This window comes from Hemicordylus capensis, chromosome 3 (assembly GCF_027244095.1).
Source record: "Hemicordylus capensis ecotype Gifberg chromosome 3, rHemCap1.1.pri, whole genome shotgun sequence".
Taxonomy (NCBI): Eukaryota; Metazoa; Chordata; class Lepidosauria; order Squamata; family Cordylidae; genus Hemicordylus; species Hemicordylus capensis.
The window spans coordinates 28,825,822-28,844,572 of NC_069659.1; the positions used below are offsets into that span (position 1 = coordinate 28,825,822).

Consider the following 18,751-nt stretch of genomic DNA (forward strand, 5'->3'; position numbering starts at 1 on the left):
GGACTCTTGGATGGATACCGTCCGGCCCTGGTGATTTTCTAGTTTTCAGTTTTTCCAGACAGTTTAGAACTGATGATAGGAAGTACTTTTCCTCACAGCACCAATCAATCTATGGAATCATCTGGCACAGGATGTGGGGATGGCTAACAGGTTGGATGGCTTTAAGCAGGGCTTTGTCAAATTAATGAAGCACAGGACTATCTGTAGCTATAGGCCTCCTCCAGGCTCAGAAGCAGGGTGCCTCTGAATACCAGTTGCAGAGGAGCATCAGTGGAAGAAAGGGCATGACTTCATCTCTTGCCTGTAGGCTTCCCATAGGCATCTGTTGGGCCACTGTGTGAAACAAGATGCTGGAACAGATGGGTCTTGGGCCTGACTCAGCAGTGTTGTTCTTATATGTTCTTATGAACCACACCTCTTTGCTCAGTTAGCAGGGGTACTGACTGAGTTTCTTCAAGCTTCTCCAGAGTAGGAGTTCCCAGTTGCATGGGGTTACCATAATGGTCCTCCCAGTCCAACACCTCTCCTCGAACTTTCTGCGCCATCTTCTGCTTGGTGGGATCCATGGTCTGGGGTCATGACATGCACATATATAGCATTTATTGCTTCCAAAACACACAATACTTAATTGGCTGCGCCAATGTTCTGATCAAGGACAGGTCATTAGAAACAAGCACAACTGAAATTATAGGCTTTCATTTCAGTTGCCAGGGAACAGTCTTGCTTCCTATGGTTTGTGTTCCATGATTTATGACTCTCTCAGCAATATAAATTCAGGACATCCCTTTTCTACTGATTCATCAGTACATTTCAGGAGGAGGGAAACAAACCCTCTTTTTTCCTTACCCACTGCTTGGATGACTATTAATGGAACATTTCCAGAATGTGCAGCTTCTCTAAATTATGTGTCCATTTATTTGATTAAATTTCCAACTTGCTCTGTCCCTGTCCATGCCTTGCAGGTTTTCATACTATTGTTTCACTGGCACCTGTTGTTGTTGTTTGTTTCTCTTCCTATTGGATCATAAGTATCACAACAGGGCATAGAGGAGGCAGGGGTCTTCTACACATGTAAGGGTCCAAATATTAAAATATTAATAGATCAAAGCCAGTGCCTTGCTCTGAAAAGATATGCATTTTGCCATTATAACCAGAGCATGATTATTGTTTTTTCCAGAGGAATTATTGCTCATGGTATTAGGAATGTAGGAAGCTGCCTTATACTGAGTCAGACTATTGGTCTATCCAGCTCAGTATTGTCTACACTGATTGGCAGTGACTCTCTGAGGTTTCAGGCAGGAGTCTTTCCCATCCCTAGCTGGAGGTGTCAGAATTTGAACCTGGGACCTTCTGCATGTATGCAGATGCTCCACTGCTGAGTTCCGGCCCCACCTCCTAAGGGGAATATCTATTGGCAACAGTACTCATATGTAGTCACCTATCCAAATGCAAACCAAGGTGAACCCCTGCTTAGCAAAGGAGGCAGTTCATACTTCATACTGCAAGGCCAGCTCTCCGCCCCTTAATTCACACTCACACCACTGTTGCTGGTAAACCAATGTTGTAGATTTTCGTACAGTTTCAAGAACAATTGTTTGGGATACAATTTAGGATCCAGCCTATGGTTGTTTATATCATCCATGTATGATTTGTTTGTTTACTTATTAATCATATATACCACCTGATATGTGCATCTCTAGGCAATGTACACAATCCAAATTACAATATAAAAATAAAAAACAAAACACTTTCACAGAAAAAATAATTAAAAACAATTCACAGCGCAAAACAATTACAGTCCATTCTGGGAAACCCTTGCGGTTGGTGAATTTGCAGTTGGGAAGCAACAGGGAATCATTGAAAACGGGAGTTAGGGGAATCGTCATCGCAAAACAACCAATAAATACAGTAAAAAATAGGAAAAAATCCCCTCTGACCTCTGAAAATCACCCCTGACCTCCTTAAATGACCCCCGAAAACAGCCCCCGAAAATTCCCAAACCCCTCAAATTCTCCCTGACCCTCAGAAATGACCCCCTGATCACCAAAATTCCTCCCCAACCCCCCCAAATTTCAAAAGAAATCTCACCAAACCGCAGATACTCAGGTCACGATTGGTGAGAACTGTCACAATTTCCCAGTCACAGATACTCAAATCCGCGATTGGGGAACCCACAGTTCGTGAGGGACGACTGTTAAATAATTTCACAGGATAAAACCAAAAACTGTTAAAAGTTAATTTCAGTTAAAAGCCTGAGGAAACAGCTTTCTATGAAAGGTCTTTTTAAAAGAAATCAGAGATGGTGAAGCTCTTATTTTGACAGGGAGTGCATTCCAGACCCCTCAGGCAGCCGCAGGGAAGGCCCAGCCCCTTGTCACCTCCAGACCAGTGGCAATCATAACCGGACCTCCTCAGATTATCTTAATAGGTGGCAGGGTTCATGACAAAGAAGGTATCAAATAATCTTCAAAAATTCATTAAATTTATTTGAAGAATAATCTTCAAACATTCATTAAAAATCACTGAGGTGTCCGATTGCTTTGGAGTTTGGTGGTTGGTTGGTGCCCCTGGGTGCCTATTGCCTACCCTGGTTTTGTGCCCCTAGGTACTCTTCATAGGGAGTAATGGGCCAGTTCGAGTCCCCATTATACCCTATGTAGAACCTTTTTGAACCTGTTTGAACTGGGCTCGAATTTGAACTGAACCAGGGGGGAGTTCAAGCAAAACCAAAACCAAACCTACCCACACTGGTTTGAAGCTGGTTCGAATTCGAACCAAACAGACCAATCCGGTTTTGTACACATCCCTACAGGAAAGGGGGCATGCCCTCAACTCCTGCCTGTAGGCTTCCAGTGGCATCTGGTGGGCCACTGTGTGAAACAGGATGCTGGACTAGATGGGCTTCCTTGGGCCTGATCCAGCAGGGCTGTTCTTAAGTTCTTAAGGCGGTATATATGTATCAACTAATTTTTGAATTTATTTTGTTTCAGATTGGTTACTGGAATGACATGGATAAATTGGTTTTGATCCAACATGAGCCTACAATGGGGAATGATACTTCAGCTCTTGAGAACAGAACAGTAATTGTAACCACAATCATGGTAAATTTTACTTTTCTAGTTTTAGCTGGCCTGTAAGCCAAATATTCTTTCTGATTGCTCTTGGAAGTAACCTGCCCATTCTGACTTTAATAGAGAAGTACATGATGAAATATCATTTTGATCGTTTCTGGTGTATGCAAAAATATTTTCCTGATATCAAATCAGAGCTCCTCTTTGTTTTTTGAATGCTAAATATATTCACATATTTCTCAGACACCCAGATGAATTCTATTAATCTTTTGACATGCAGTAAACAAATACAAAAGATGAACATGTATAAAGGGAAAAGAGCTAGTTCTCTGTGACCTTGCTCTCACCCTTTTTTGCCAGTTTAAGCACCTAATGGGCATTTTGTACACATACTAATTTGCAAGGATTCCTGGCCCTTACAGCAAACATCTTCATTCATCTAGTTAGCCCATTTGAGAGTGAGCTATTTATTTCTCTGTATAAATACAAAATGCAAATGTGCATCAAATGAGCATGTCTCCTTACAAAAGCCATTTTGTAGACACTAATTCTCTTTTATTTACTCAGGTCAATACATCACTGAACAAATACTGTCATGATCTAGCTAAAATTAATCAACTGTAAGTCCCACTGATTTCAACTCAGTTAAGCATATGCTTCATTCTCCCATAACAATCAGTGGGATACAAACATGCTCAACTGCATCGTGGCCAGAAGTTTTTAACAATTCTTCTTTACTGACTCATTCTCCATCTGAAAGAGTTCCAGGGAACTGAGCAAAATGTAACCACTTAATTTATTCACAACGATCAGTAATAATAAAATGAATCTATAGATCTTAGAACTGCTTCTTTCAAAGGAAGCTCTGCGGATTCAACTCTTAAACAGAATAGCTAACATATTTTCCTTTCTTCTGAAGTCAGAGATGTGCCCTTTAAATCTGATGTGTGTCAAAGCAGACTGGCAAAGGATGACCTTTCCCTGACTAGTCTTAAAATTTTACAATTCAGTTCACTGCCCTTTTCACATACCTCATTAGAAATAAAATTTGGGTTTTCCTCTTTCAACCACTTCAGATAAGTTTTGTTTTAAGCAAGGTGGAATATTGTACGCGGTGTTAGTGTTCCTTAAACAGTTTTCTTTTTATATTTAATTTTGGCTTCTAAATTGATGATGAATTGAAAGTAAGCCAAGGTAAAGTGTGATACTGGATTTCCATGAACAATTAGCTATTGTATTGTTTCTGTAATACATTAAGTAGTTATACAGTCAAGATATTCTGACGAATCTCCTGTTAAGGAGTATCCTTCTAGAATGGGAAGAACTAACATTCTGTACAGGAAGAACTAACATTCTGTACAGAAATTAAGCGTGTAACCCTAACCTAATTGTGCAGTTCTTTTTTGCATGGGACTTATAAAAATGTATCTTTCCTTTGAAAAAAAAAGACACAGTAATGGAAAAATCATACTTCAGTACAGTCCTCCTCTTTTCAGCCTCTGATGAAGAATCCTATTTTAAGAAATTGATCAAGGAAGCAAGAGTCCCACGCTGCTGCGAACATTCCTAACTAAGGCTCAAGTGTTAAGTTCCAGTATAGTAGCACTGAGCTATATTTTTCCATACGGATTTCTGTTCCTCTGACTGGATGACCAGGCACTGAACCATCAAGACAAAAAGCTCTGTGACTATTCTGAAATGCCTAAAACAGATGGCATTAAATCTTCAACTGGGCCAAGCTATGAAGAAAATGTTGGGGATTTCCAGGCTCTCTCAGTCGAAATTTTCCTCTCACGCCAGTCTTTAAATTGAGGCTTTCATACATGTACAGTGTAAATTATTGTGAAGTGCTTCCAAGTTCAGGAGAAACTAAGTGATGCTTTCAGGAAAGAAGAAGGAATTCAAGGGAAAGGAACTGTTTTAAGTGTCTTGTCTTGTTTGCAGTGAAGCGTTTTGATGTGCATAATAAATGTTATCTCTGCAAAAGAACTCTGCCAGTCCTAGGGCTGGTGTTTTTGATTTTCCAAACCAAGGATCTGAATGAACTTTATGTAGCATGCCAAGGTTTTCCACAGCATGCCATCAGAGTTAAACAAAACTACACAAGAAAAGAAAAAAGTCTTACCAAATTTTGCATCCTGTTCCTTTGCCATCCCCATTTCTAGGGTCAGTGGTTGTCAACCACCAATTGTTGTAAACCAGCCAGAGACAGAAGTTTGGGGCGATCTGCAAATATGATTGATAGATGGATAGACAGATAGATAGATAGATGGATAGATAGATAGATAGATAGATAGATAGATAGATAGATAGATAGATAGATAGATAGATGATACTGAAAACTTCAGAGAACAAGTGAGTTACAGTACTTGAAGTTTACCTCTGCAGTGATTCACACCTTGCGATGAGCCACTCATGTGAAGTGGTGCCTTGTCTGGTATCTAATTGCTTTGGATTTCCCCATGACCAAATTGGGCAATGTTCTTCTCCAAATGCAATGCAGACCAGAACTAGGAATTCTGTTCATTCATTTCTGGAACGGATCTATGATCCGCTGCTTTCCAGTGAATTCTGGGCAGAAGTAGCATGAGAGGTGGGTATAGCACAGTCTGGCTGGGCCAACTCTATCATGAGGCCACATGAGACATGGGGCAGGAAATGTGGGCACCCACTCCCCATCATGGGTGTCACCCATCTGCCTCTTGTCACCACCCTGCCTCATCTGTGCTGCTACCACTGCCTCTCATGCCACACTCTTGCTGACCTCACCTGCCTTCTAGCCTACCCCACCCCCACCCCATCTACCAGTCTATTCCTCTTTGCCCTTGCAGCCGGCCTCAGTTTCCGGAGCACACCACCACTGCTTGCACACTAGTGTGAAACAGCATAGAGTGTACCTTCAGCATTGCTAGCTGGCCTCTCTTCATTGCTGCTGTTCTGTTAAGCCAGCATCATCTCTCTCTCTCTCTCCCTCCCTCCCTTGCTCAGGGAGAGATGGTGCTAGAGAGGAAGAAAGAGAATCAGATGGTGTTGGCTTAGCAGTGCAACAGCAACAAAGAGAGGCCTGCTGAGGCATGCTCCATGCTGCCCTCTGCTGATGTGCAGCAGTGGTGGCATATCCCAAAAGGTGAACCAGCTGTGAGGGCAAAGAGGGGTGGAGTCTGGGTCATGAGGCGGGGGTGGGCCTGCAAGGGGGACAAGGGATTGGGCTGGTGTCAGCACCAGGTCCTGCCCAGCTAGCATCCTGGCTGCTCTGATGGTTGGTCAACTAGAACTGTTGAGTATGCCAGTTCTGGCCCATTTCTAAGGAGACAGTAGGGGGCTTTACCTTTAGGGAAGGGCCATAGCTCAATGATAAAGTGCATGCTTTGCATGTAGAATGTCCATGTTCAGTACCTGACATCTCCAAGCAGAGCTGGGCAAGACCCTTGTCAGAAATCCTGAAGAGCAGCTGCCAATCAATGAGACAATACAGAGCTAAATGGACCAGTGAGTGGTCTGACTCAATGGAAGGCATCCTCATATGTACAATGAAGGGTGGACAGTCAGCAGGGCAGGGACCCATTTTCAGCATCAAGGCTTCAGCAGGCTTTGAGTCTTTGAGGTTTGTGCAGCGGTGATATTATGACCTCAGATTATTTCAGGGGCTCTGTAAAGCCATATTTAGCAGAATAGAAATCTCAAAATAAGAAATCCAATGGAGACCTTGAGCAGCACCAGTTTGAAATTAATTCTGGCTGAGACAAAGACTACAGACAGTCTCAAATCTGGTCCAGGTTCAGTTTTACTCACATGAAGATGGGCAGACAGACCTGAGTTAATTCAGCAACAGAAATGACCCTGCAAACTGCCCCCCACTCTAATTTGTAAAAGCAAACTGCCCCGCACCCCAATTTGGAAAAGATGGGTAGTACTGTGTCATCTTGGAGGACAGCTACTTTTTTTGGCATGAATTTTTGTCAGCTGTAGCCAATATTAAAAGTTCTGTTCCATGTGTCTAATGATAATAAAAGGCTGTGCCTACCAAAAAAACCCCATGTCACGACTAACCAATTATTGCCTAAGGTGCCAGTGCAGTTTCTCTTGTCTTAGTATAATTCATCTCCACATAATTGGCAATTGTGAATAACTAGTTCTTCATCTGCAACTATTATCCAACAACAAAAGCCAACGTGGGAGATAAGAAGTCTATAAAAGATCGTTGGTTGATTTAATATCACTAGTAAACTGAGAGACAATACTGGCAGCTTCGCACCCATTGCATAGCAGTTCAGAAGATCAGGCCACTATGATTAGAGCTTTACATCACCCACTTCTTAGTGTGGATTCCTGTCATCACTTTTCTGTGGATCCTTGCTCAGTCTCACAGCGGTGAGAGAACCATGAAGCACTACAATTTAGAACGTTTCCAACTTTTGGGGGCTCCCTAACCACAGTGTGTGGGTTTGACATTGCCAACGTATATCTCTTCCCATAGCGCCTTGGTAACCTGTCGCTTGAAGACCACATGACATGATGCCATCACATTAATATTTCTAAATTGACTGCAGGAAGCAGAGAAATAGCTGGCATACGGTACAACATTCCATCAGCCTTGGAATGTTGCATTTGCATGTGTGCAGTTTGCGTAAGCACAAAAATTGTGCAACCAGAGTTGTGCAAGAGTAATCCCCTTTGGAAATAATGGGATTACACTTGCACAACTCCAGTTAAGCAATTTGTATAACTTGCACAGGCTGTGCAAACACAGTGTTCCAAGGCTGACAGAATTCTGCACAGTATGACAGCCAATATGATTATGTCATGTTGTGCTTTTCCCATATAGCAAACCAGAAACCTTGATTTTGAGGTTTTCTAACCATGTACTGATAGGAAAACCCTGATTTATGAAATGCAATCATCATTGTACCAGAAATTCTGGAGCACATGATTATAATGTGGCCTAGAGATATCTCTAGGCCATGCTAAGTCTTGCCTTGCATGCTATTTCCATTCAGAAATCATTCAGTCCCAGTTGGAACCCAGGTTTCTGTCCTAGATTGCAGCTGTGGCAGAATCTGCTCCTAGCTTTATGAACAACTTCATACCAAAGCATCGGTTTGGAGAAGAGTTTGCTTTCTCTTCGTTGCGTAATGATTGATAGGTGTGGCTACATTCCGGACCTAATTAATGATGCAGATTTCCCTGTGACTTCAATAGAAGTACACAAGTGTATTAACCTGATGACAAATTGTGGCCACCGCTCATTAACAATACCAACATTGTCAGGCACTTCAAGCACTTAAAAGTACCAATCCCTATGTTTAGCTGCAGTGTATCTGCAGAACCTTATTAATGTACTTTTTGCTATCACTTGCATGAAAAATGCCACTTTGAGTGACATATGCCCCATTCATCGACCTCTTCATATTGAAGGAAGTTAATTTAATGCCTCTGAAAAATACAATTTGGACTGCTTGGGTCTGTTTCTACATTTAATTGAATATTTCCTGGGATCAGTATAGTGCTTGGCTTCTCACTCTGTGGAAGACAGATATCTAGCCTTTACTGACTATCCCTGCATGGCATGCTTTAATAAAGCACTTGGCAATTTGCTTACTGTCCTCTCGTCTTGTATGTATCTGTGCTTCATTTGATGTACTACCCTTTTAATCATAGACACAGGACATGTTTTATGATAAATGAATTCACACTACCCAAAGGGAGCATGTTTCACATTTTCTACTTTTACAAAACCGTATGTTCTCTGGTTGTACAGTAAATGTGATTAGATATAGGTTTTCTCATAATGTGCAATTATGTATTTACTATTAGTTTCTTAAAAAGCTGAGATAAAGACTGAGAGCTTGTGGATAACACTTAACATTTGGGTAGTGTGAAAATTCTTATTTTAATTATGCAGGGAGCTAGATCACCTGCAGTATTTTTAAAGTATATAAAATGGGGAAGTATGAATTAGTCCTTGAAAGCCAAAGAACCTTATTGTACTGAGAACCCTGCAGAGTTATAGTAAGGATATAGTAAAGATACAGCTATAGATATGACTATAAGTAAGTTGTATAGCCAGGATATAACTGAAGAGTCCAAGTCCCAAAGGCACCCACTGAGCTAAATAACAACTTTATTTGTTTGCCGCCCCATAACAATTGTTCCTGGGTGGTTCTCTGATCTTCTCCCAGAAATGCATACTAATAGATCACATTGCCACAGAATATTATCCTTTCTGGAGCAACATGTTACAAGGGACACTGGTCAGCTGCCTAAAATGCCATGTCCATTGTGCATTCTTTCTCTCTTCTGGTAATGTGTAGAAACACTTACCACTGTTGCAATGTCAAGTGTTTTTTCCCATCCCCTGATCTTCATTTTTCAGTGAGTGGTGGGAAGAACTCATCACAAAAGACCCCAACTGGGGAGAGAAATGAAGGAAACTAAGTTGGATCTCCTTGAGTGAGGGCCTTGGAAAAATCCTAGAGCCAGCCAGAGAACTTATAAAAACCTTGGGCAGCAAGCACCATCTTAGAAAATGCATTCTCCTCTCACAAAAAGGAGGAGATCACTTTCTAAGATGGTGCCTGTCAACTGCTGGTATTGCATGTTGATACATGCATGTGTTGCAGCAGACATAGGAGATATGCACACGATCGTGTGAGCGCAGCCAGGTGGGCAGGGGAGAAGGCAGGATTCAACCTACTTTCCCCCAGAAGACCGCTCACAGTCCCGAAGGTGCACAAGGGACATGCCCATACAACCAGCACTGATGGAAGCAAAATGGATGAATCTCCATTCTGCTCCCGGCAGTGTATGTAAACAGAGGCCAGGACTCGTTGTCCCGGCCTCCGGGAATCCCACAATGAAACATGTGACATATGCAATGCATTGAGGGATTCTGCCAAGAGACGGGCATTCCAGGCACCCAGCTCACACATAAGCAAGTAGCCTGAGTTAAGAGAGCACTCCCTCTCTTAACCTTGGCCAGCAGCCAGACTAAAAAGCCAGGGTAGGCGTCGCTGGCCTGCTGGGATGGGGTCCAATCCCAGCAGTTCTCATGCACAGCCTAACCCAGGCTGGGCATCCCTAACCTGGGTTAGGCTGCACATGAGAACAGCCTCATAGTCTTAGAAGACATATTCCCTGTTGTGTGAGAAAGGGGACTGTTTCTACCAAGATGGTACCTACAACCCATTTATACTGGGAGTTTTTTAAAATAAACTCTGTGTGCTTTAAAAAGTAGGTGCACCTTTTAAATCAACTAAAACATATTCATTGATTAATCTGACTGATTCACAATATGTTGGAGCCCTATGCTGATATGCCGCATCCATCCCCTACCCAGGACCCACATGTCTGAATGCTTCCAACATACTATTACTACTGTTGTCTACTGACAGCATTGGGGTGTGTGCAGGAGGAGGGCCCCAAACTATGTCTTGCCCAAGAACCTGGGTTATCTTTCTGCAGCACTTCTTCCACAGTGTTGTGCGATTGTGTGTGATTGTGACTCCAATTAGATAGAACTAGATGGAGGGTGACTGTGCCATCTTCATTTTTTAGCAAAAAAAATACTTGCTGTATTGGACAGAAATTCTGTGTGGATTGATTGTGTCCATTCTGTTATTGTTCACAGAATCATCTATGTCAGTATTATTTGTGGAGTTGATTTGATAATATCCCCAAAGAACATCCTTGCTTTGGGGTTACATACTCATGTATATGCTCATGTATATGACCCATATACATGACATGGAAGCAGAGGCTCCGCAACCTCTAGATTGGGAGGTAGCACTAGAAGCATTCATGCTGCCAGTACAACCACCAATCTCTACAGCAGAGCCATTGCTTCTCTGTCTGAAGCAGAAATGCCACAAGCTTTACTGTGACTGGTAGGGTTCTGTATCATGTCAGCCACTGAGACGGTTTTCACGTGCAGCCTAACCCAGCCTAGAGATGCCCAGAGTGGGTTAGGCTGCGCGTGAGAACCGCCAAGATGGGGCCCGATCCCAGTGGGCCAGCACTGCCTAACCAGACTTCTTAGCTGGGCTTCTAGCGGAGATTCAGGGAGCGAGTGCTCCCTAACCCTGGGCTATTTGCTCGTTTGTGAGCCGGGCTGTTTCTAGCCTGGCCACACACAGAGACAAGCACCTAGAAACCCCCAATACATTGTGCATGTCTAGTAGTATTTATTTACCGTCATAGAGCAAACATCAAGAAATACAAGATACAAGTACAAAATACAAAATAGTAAGCTTATACATACAATAGTTCTCCTTTATGCAATCTAGAAGCAATATAACAAAACCTTGCTACAGAATTGGAAACATAAGACTCCCTATCTGAAAGTAAAAATTTAACTAAATAGTCATCTGATTGGTCTAATAATCTAGACACTATGGGGAAGATTAAACATTGCCTACTCGCCTGATATTACAGTGTAATATGCTGTGTGCATTAGTTTCTGTTTCACCTGAACCACAACCACACCGACGTCCCTCCAAAGGTGCATCGTGGGATTCCTGGAGGCCAGGACAATGAGTCCCAGCCTCTGTTTACCCACACTGCTGGAAGCAACACGGATATTCATCCACCTTGCTTTCGGCAGCGCTGCTTGTCTGGGAGCGTGATCCGCGCTCCCAGAAGCAAGCCATCGCTTGTCTGGTGTGAAGGTAAGCTTCACTAGCCTTTCCCCCATTTTTAAACACACCACCTTGTCTGTCTGTGTTGCAGAGTTTGGCACAAGTCTATGCTGATCATAGGTCATAGCAGAGACTTTTGTTAGAACCTCAAAATGAGTGTGAACCCTTCTGGAACTGGGCATTGCAAAGTGAGCGGGGCAAAGACAAAAGAGAGCAGTCCATTGAGCTATGGCAAAAGCTAGATCTACCAGGCTCAATCAAAAAGACAAAAAGGGCCTATGGCAGGCATCCAGAAAATGAGCTAATGGTGGAATTGGTTATAACCAGTTACAGTGCAATAATGAGGTTATAGCAACTCCAGGGCCTGACAGTTCTAGTGCTGGTTTCAGACCTGTAGCACCTAACAGACAAGCAAAGGAGCTTTCTCTGATTTTGCCCCATTTGTCAGACAGATAAGCAAATCAAACTTCAGGTGCAGTGGTGCAATTCACCTTACATTGCCCATTGAATACCTTAGAATGTGTCACTGTAATAAATACAGCAAGGATCAAGCTATTTTTATTGAAAAAGCTGCACCAGTGTTATAAATAGCCATTTAGAGAGCTGCCTCCTGGCAAACAATCAGAGGAGCTCTACAAAGGTTGGTGTTTTTCTCCTTTCAGGCCAAAAATACTATCAAATGTATGTACAGACAGTTGGACTAGTAACCACTTCTATAGGATAATAATTTAGATAGCTTTATTTGCAAGGCTAAACTTTAAACCACTGAAAATGTTGTGGTTTTTTCATACTCTCAGTTGTTCCCAACCAGGGGTAAAATGAACCACTGGGGGTACATTTAAGGCTTCTAAGAGGTATTCGGCCCTCCCTCCTCCCCAACTCACTGACTAGTGATTAGGACACAGCTCTGTTGCCTCCTGACCAGAGGACTTGGCTATTACAGTTACTGGCTTACATCCAGATTAAGTTACTTATGAGTAGTGCTGTTGAAATTGGAAGTCCATATTAAGTCAGTGACTGTAATAGGCTGTCTCATAATTGTAACATTTAAATGTGTATGCATGTGTATACACACATGCTAAAAATCTCTATGGGGTACATGAGAGACAGCTCATGCTTTGCAGTGCTATAGGAAATGCAACATTAATTTCTTCATCATCAATTAAACATTCAGGATAGACGTGTCCAGTTGTTTTACATTTGGCCATTTTTATCACCTTCCCTAGTTTCTAGTTAAGAACTGTGTACTAGCAGGATTGCAAAGTTTTTCTCCACATTGATTGTTGTTTCAAACACCAAGCTGTATTTTTAAATGTTAACCATTGTTATAGATATCTGATTTCTGTAAGTAAACGTTGTACCACTTTGACTATCTGTGTTCAGTACTTTGTCGGTAATCATTTGAAATGTGGATTTCTCGGTGGAATTATATTTGATAAACTTCCTCCAGAGTGTTCTAAACTTATTGTAGTTAGAAACTATCTCTAACCAAATGGTTGGTGGATGTCTTCCCAACAAATGTTGTGCTTTGTTATGACCATCATGTAACAGGAATCATCAAATTAAATTGTCTGATGAAGCCCAACACATAATGGACTATTAATCCATTCTTCAAACCACTTAAGCTTTTCCATCTAGTAGTGATGTGGAGTCCTTCACTTGCTGGACAACTTCACATAATACAGTTGCACATGATTTCTGCCTCTTGAAAACGGAGTGGGGTGGGGAAACTAGAGGAAGCATGGTTGTCTGAATCTCGCTGAGAGGGGGGAAATTCCAGACTGTTTCAAAATCCAAAATCATTTCAGCTCTCACTGAAAAGCAATATATCAATATTCATAATAAATATAATAGTCATAATAAATTGTAAGGGGCATCAGGATACCATTGTTTTATTCTTATATTATATGTACTGTATGCCCCACGTCTCAGCCAAGATTGGATCTGCAAACAGCTTACAATTAAAATGCCAACTACATTTACAATTCAAATCTCCATGTGATATTTTATGACAAAGTCCTTTGGTACCTGGCAGCGGATGTCATAGTCTAGGTAGCAGGACCTTTCCTCAGTTCAGTATAATGTAGCAATGTTGTCCATATAAGAATAAAAGGCATTATAATTTCTGAAAGGAAAAAGGGCGGTGGTATCCCTAGTGGGCATTAAGAAGGTGACATGACCCACCATTTCAGCTGTGTCAATGCTTTTTGTTGTAACCCCTATATTCTTTACACGAGTAGCACAATCCTAAGCATGTTTACTGAGAAGTAAGTCCAAGTGAGATCAAGAGGACATATTCCCTATAAATGTACTGTATTTAGGGCTACAGCCCTAAATCACTTTTCTCCTCCAAATGTACCACCTATACTTTCCATTTTTGCCTGATACCTTATTGTTTTGCCTTCAAAAAGTGGTTTTGGAACTTCAAAACAAAGAAATCAGACTCATTATTCTGCTGAACCCTTTTTCACTTGATTAAAGCAACAAGATAGTCCAGTACATTGTGAAGTTTGAGATGGTTGTGATGATGTGATCATACATTTTATCTTTTACCTAGAATATTATAACAAATGAACGACTGATTTAGTTCTAATTAGATACAGTTAGATACAAGTGCCATAAATCCTTAGGGCAATAGAACAATCTTCATGAAGTGCATCCAACCATTTTTGGTGAGCATTTTGGTCAGATACCGTAGGTGGAAGCTTCTTTCTCTGTAGTATGTTTCATCTTTGTGCTGAGGGGAAAGGGATGAATAGAGAAGTGAAGAGTTGACTCAAGAATCACCCCTGGATCAGCTTGTCTAAGGAATGCAAGAGTTCATCAGGGACACGTGCATTTGAAAATCGGAGGAACTGATGGTACCTTTATTCCTTATAAGTATTAGAAGCATTTGGGTTTGTACATAGCCTAGTGAATGAGACCAAATAAGCCATTGTCTGGACTCACATTGTCAGTTTTATTTATAATTTCTAAGTGAACAGATTGAAATTATGGTTCACCTAGGACTTTCATATGTAGTACATTTGTACATATGGTAATTACCATATGGTACATATGGTAAAAACATATGTGGGCACATATGTTTGTGCCCACACCATTCTGTAAACCGTCAACACCATGAGAACCAGAAGGAGGCTAATACCTTCAGAAAAGGCAGTGCTGCTGTTCAGCATTTTGTTGTAAGGCTAAAGATAGATTTTCAGAGTTGAAGGCAGATTGCAAGAGGTAGCCATGCTTGTGGTGCATAACTCCCTCCTCCTCGCCCTCCCTCACACACACACGCATGCCTGGCTTCCTGCCTCTGGTCAAAAAGTTCTGAAGCTTTCTTTATTCTTTTCAAAACCTGTTTGACCAAAGGCAATAGTTAGGCAAAATAAATACATATGCACTGGGGGAAAAAACTTTTCTCAGATCACTTTCAACTCTGTTAAAATATCTTGACTGACCAGCCTAGCTCTGCGAGACATCATTAGAATATCTTGGTGATAGATTTCTAGAAAGGCTCCAGATAGAGTGGTACCTCTTGAAGGGTTCCATTGTAACTTTGGCCCAAAGCTGAAATGGGGTGATCCAATGCCATTGCAAGAGGGATAATTTACTAAAAGGTCCACCTACTTTGATGCTTTTTTTTTTTTTAAGTGTCAATTATTCACCTGGGCTTAGTGGCAGATATTTTCAGTTGTGAAGATCTCAAAAACCTAAAGGCTTAAGCATGTAATTGTGTAACTCTACACTCAATACTGTAACATATTTTGAAGAAGAATGGTCAGAGGCTCCACCTTAATCCCACTGCACTATAATCTTCTATATATTTATTTCCCTAAAACATACCCGTGGCTAATCCCATGTGTGGCAACTCTCGGAGAGTTCGCGAACAGCTGCCGATTACCCACAGGGACGGGGAGAAAATGGTGTCAGGGCCACCCGGCTGGCCAGGAAAGAAACCAGTGATGGAGGCTAGCCAGCCAACTGGTGGAGAAAGCCATGGCGGGGGGAAGGAGGTGGCGGAGGAGGGGAAGCAGCGGCCAGCCGCAGAGAGCAAGTGGCAGCCAGGGAGAACTAGGGGTGCAGATGCTCTGCACCAGGTCAGCTAGTATAGAATATATTATATTCTCTATTCTAAAGAATATAGATACTGTTCCCTAGGCCCTTTAAGTGAGAAGGGCCAGGTTGTTGCATGGGGAAGAAGACTAGAGAAGCTTACCACCCTGCAGACAACTGCTCCACCGCAGATCACGCACCCAGATGATCCTCTGCTGCCCAAGGCAGTGTGGAGCGTCAGGGTCATTATGGAAATCCCATAATGCACCACACAAGTACATGGAGCATTGTGGGGATCCCCCTAATCCCCCCAGCACTGGCCGGGAGCCTGCTCCTGTGTTGGCACCACGTGGCACTGACACATGGGCACTTAGCCCAAATTAAGGGCGCCCTTCTGCCCTTAACCCTAGCTAAGTGGTGGGCTCCCTCAGCGGGTTTGCCGCCATGCCACCACTGGAAGCCATGTGGCTCCCAGCGGTTCCCATGCACAAGAGCAGGCTTGGCGGCCTTAGCTCACTCTTGTCTTCCCATGAGAGCAGCCTCCCTGTGTCCTACTGCTTATGTAAGTGGAAGAATCACATCTTCTATTTGCTGAAATGGTACTGGGGCTTTTCACAGAGCATGGGTAATGGGGGGCACTTTTGTATGTGCCACTTGACCAGGTTCTTCTTTCCCTTCAGAAGATAAAAGCTCAACAAATTAAACAATGTTTAAGCAAGTTTTAAATTGCAGCATGCACAACAAACGTATTTTCTGTGAGCATCAGTTCCCCAAATACGAATATTTCCATGTACCGTGTGTCCATTGTATGGTTCCCTATTAACATGACTCTGTGCAAACAGTATCACTATTTAGCCAAACGTCTGGCCATATTTGAGTGTTCCAAATCAGTGGTTTTGGAGCTTTCTGCATTCTGGGAACTGTCTGGCAAGAGACACCCCTTGTGTATCGGCCACAGAACCCCTGCATGTTTCAGAAGATTCAGAAGCATATGCTATAGTATACAATCAGTTCATATGACCAGGCCCATGAGACCTCACCCATTGTCCTGAGTGAAGTGAGAATCTTCCCAGGAACACACCCAATACTCTCTTGCATCAGCATGTTGCCAAAGAAGATCAGTAGTGAGGAGGAAAGCTGCCTTTCAAGGAAACCTTCTGGCTATTATGGATGGACATGTCCCACAGTGTAATGTGGGCAATTCAGAATCGCCTTGCCACTGAAGGGCTCTAAATCAACCGGCAATGATGCTGCTGGCAGTATCAGTACTACTGACTCTTGTGCAATTGCGCATCATGCACCACTTCCATTATTCCCAATGGAAGTAGTGTGCAATGTGCAATCACGCAAGAGTAAGCAGCACTTGTTCAGCACCATTGTCAGGTGATTTAGAGCCCTTCAGCGTAACATGTCAGCTATTTATTATTTTAAATAGAGGATGAATCCCTAGTAGGCCTCCAAACGTACCCCAGATTTACAAACACACATGAAAGTAACCATCATTTATGGTATGGAACCCCTGGAATTCCCCAAAACACTTCAAAACCACAGTCAGTGGTGGTGTTGCACTGCGAATAATACATTTAACCTGGTTTACATTCCAAGTGCCTGGGGTCCATTTTACAATTGCTATTCACCAGACATAATCAAATTTCTCTTGCTTTCCAAGTAGTTCCTACATCTCAGCTCCAGTAAATATCTGCCTGATTGACGTTTTGTCTGTGTATTATTACGACATAATCTATTTAGACATGACGCAAAAGCTGTAAAGTGACTGGAGCAGAGGTCTACTGTGGTTATCCTTGGAAGACGCAACATTTGCCAACTGTTGCCACAGTTCAAGCCAAATGAGGGTAGATGAGAGAAACTGAGGTACCACTATGAGGTAACTATTGGCAAATGGTGACTTTTATGACAACACCATCTGTGCCTTGACTTGGTCAGATGTGCCGCTATCCAATATTCTTCTTATAAAATCCTAACAAGCAAAGGTCTTAGTAAATATGACAGGTAATATGGGAATGCTGAGTTTGGATAAATCATGGAGGAAAAAGCACTGACCACGGTGCCATAACTGGATCATAGGAAGCTGCCCTATACTGAGTCAGACCATTGGTCTATCTAGCTCAGTATTGTCTTCACAGACTGGCAGTGGCTTCTCCAAGGTTGCAGGCAGGAATCTCTCTCAGTCCTATCTTGGAGAAGCCAGGAAGGGAACTTGGAACCTTCTGCTCTTCCCAGAGCAGCTCCATCCCCTGAGGGGAATATCGTACAGTGCTCACATTTCTAGTCTCCCATTCAAATTCAACCAGGGCAGACCCTGCTTAGCTAAGGGGACAAATCGTGCTTGCTACCACAAGACCAGCTCTCCTCTGGGCATTTAAGTGAAGGACAAAGGACATTTAAGTGAAAGATAATGTTTCCCCAAAACATTTCTGCATTTGCATTTCATGTTTATAGTGATTCTTCAGTGTCTGCTTGTAGCATGAGGAAATGCCATAGCTCAGTGGAACAGCACAGGCTTTGCATGCAGGAGGTCCAGATTCAGTCCATAGCATCTCCCGTTAAAAAGGATCCCCAACAGCAAGTCCTGAGAACTTGGAGAGCCGTTAACAGTAAGAATAGACAATGCAAGCTAGATAGACCAATGGTCTGACTCAATTGAAAAACAACTTTGTATATGTTCACATTACGTTCCCAGATTGTATGTTTCAAATATACCTGTCCTTGCATGGACTTAGCAAAGGAGATATTATATCATGACCATATTTGAGATCTCAGTTAAATTATGCCAAGGGGGGGGGGAACATTAATGTCTTCATGAAATTCTCGGGGAAAATACATACACTGATCATTTATCTTGTTTCCTGTGAAAAATGGTCACTCATATACTTTATGACAACATTGATGAAGCTAAGAAATAGAGCTTCAGTCTCCAGAAATATTAAATTCTGATCTCTAGATACCTTTTCTGTTATAGTTTGCTTATAGGTAAGGCTGCAA

General features: G+C 42.3%; 1 protein-coding gene across 9 annotated transcripts in view; it reads left to right on the forward strand.

Moving 5' to 3' along the window:
* Positions 1-18,751, forward strand: part of GRIA4 (glutamate ionotropic receptor AMPA type subunit 4) — a 366,881-nt gene that overhangs the window by 278,641 nt on the left and 69,489 nt on the right. For 8 of the 9 annotated variants that reach the window (XR_008320488.1, XR_008320486.1, XR_008320487.1 and 5 more), the window contains exon 9: positions 2,991-3,101. Coding sequence is in view for 6 of the 9 variants with exons in the window: in XM_053313247.1 (XP_053169222.1) it covers positions 2,991-3,101 (111 nt within the window). In the remaining 3 variants the exon portion in view is untranslated. Of the gene's footprint in view, positions 1-2,990; positions 3,102-4,567; positions 13,690-18,751 lie in introns of those variants that run through there. The other variant, XM_053313249.1, reaches the window with a different exon arrangement.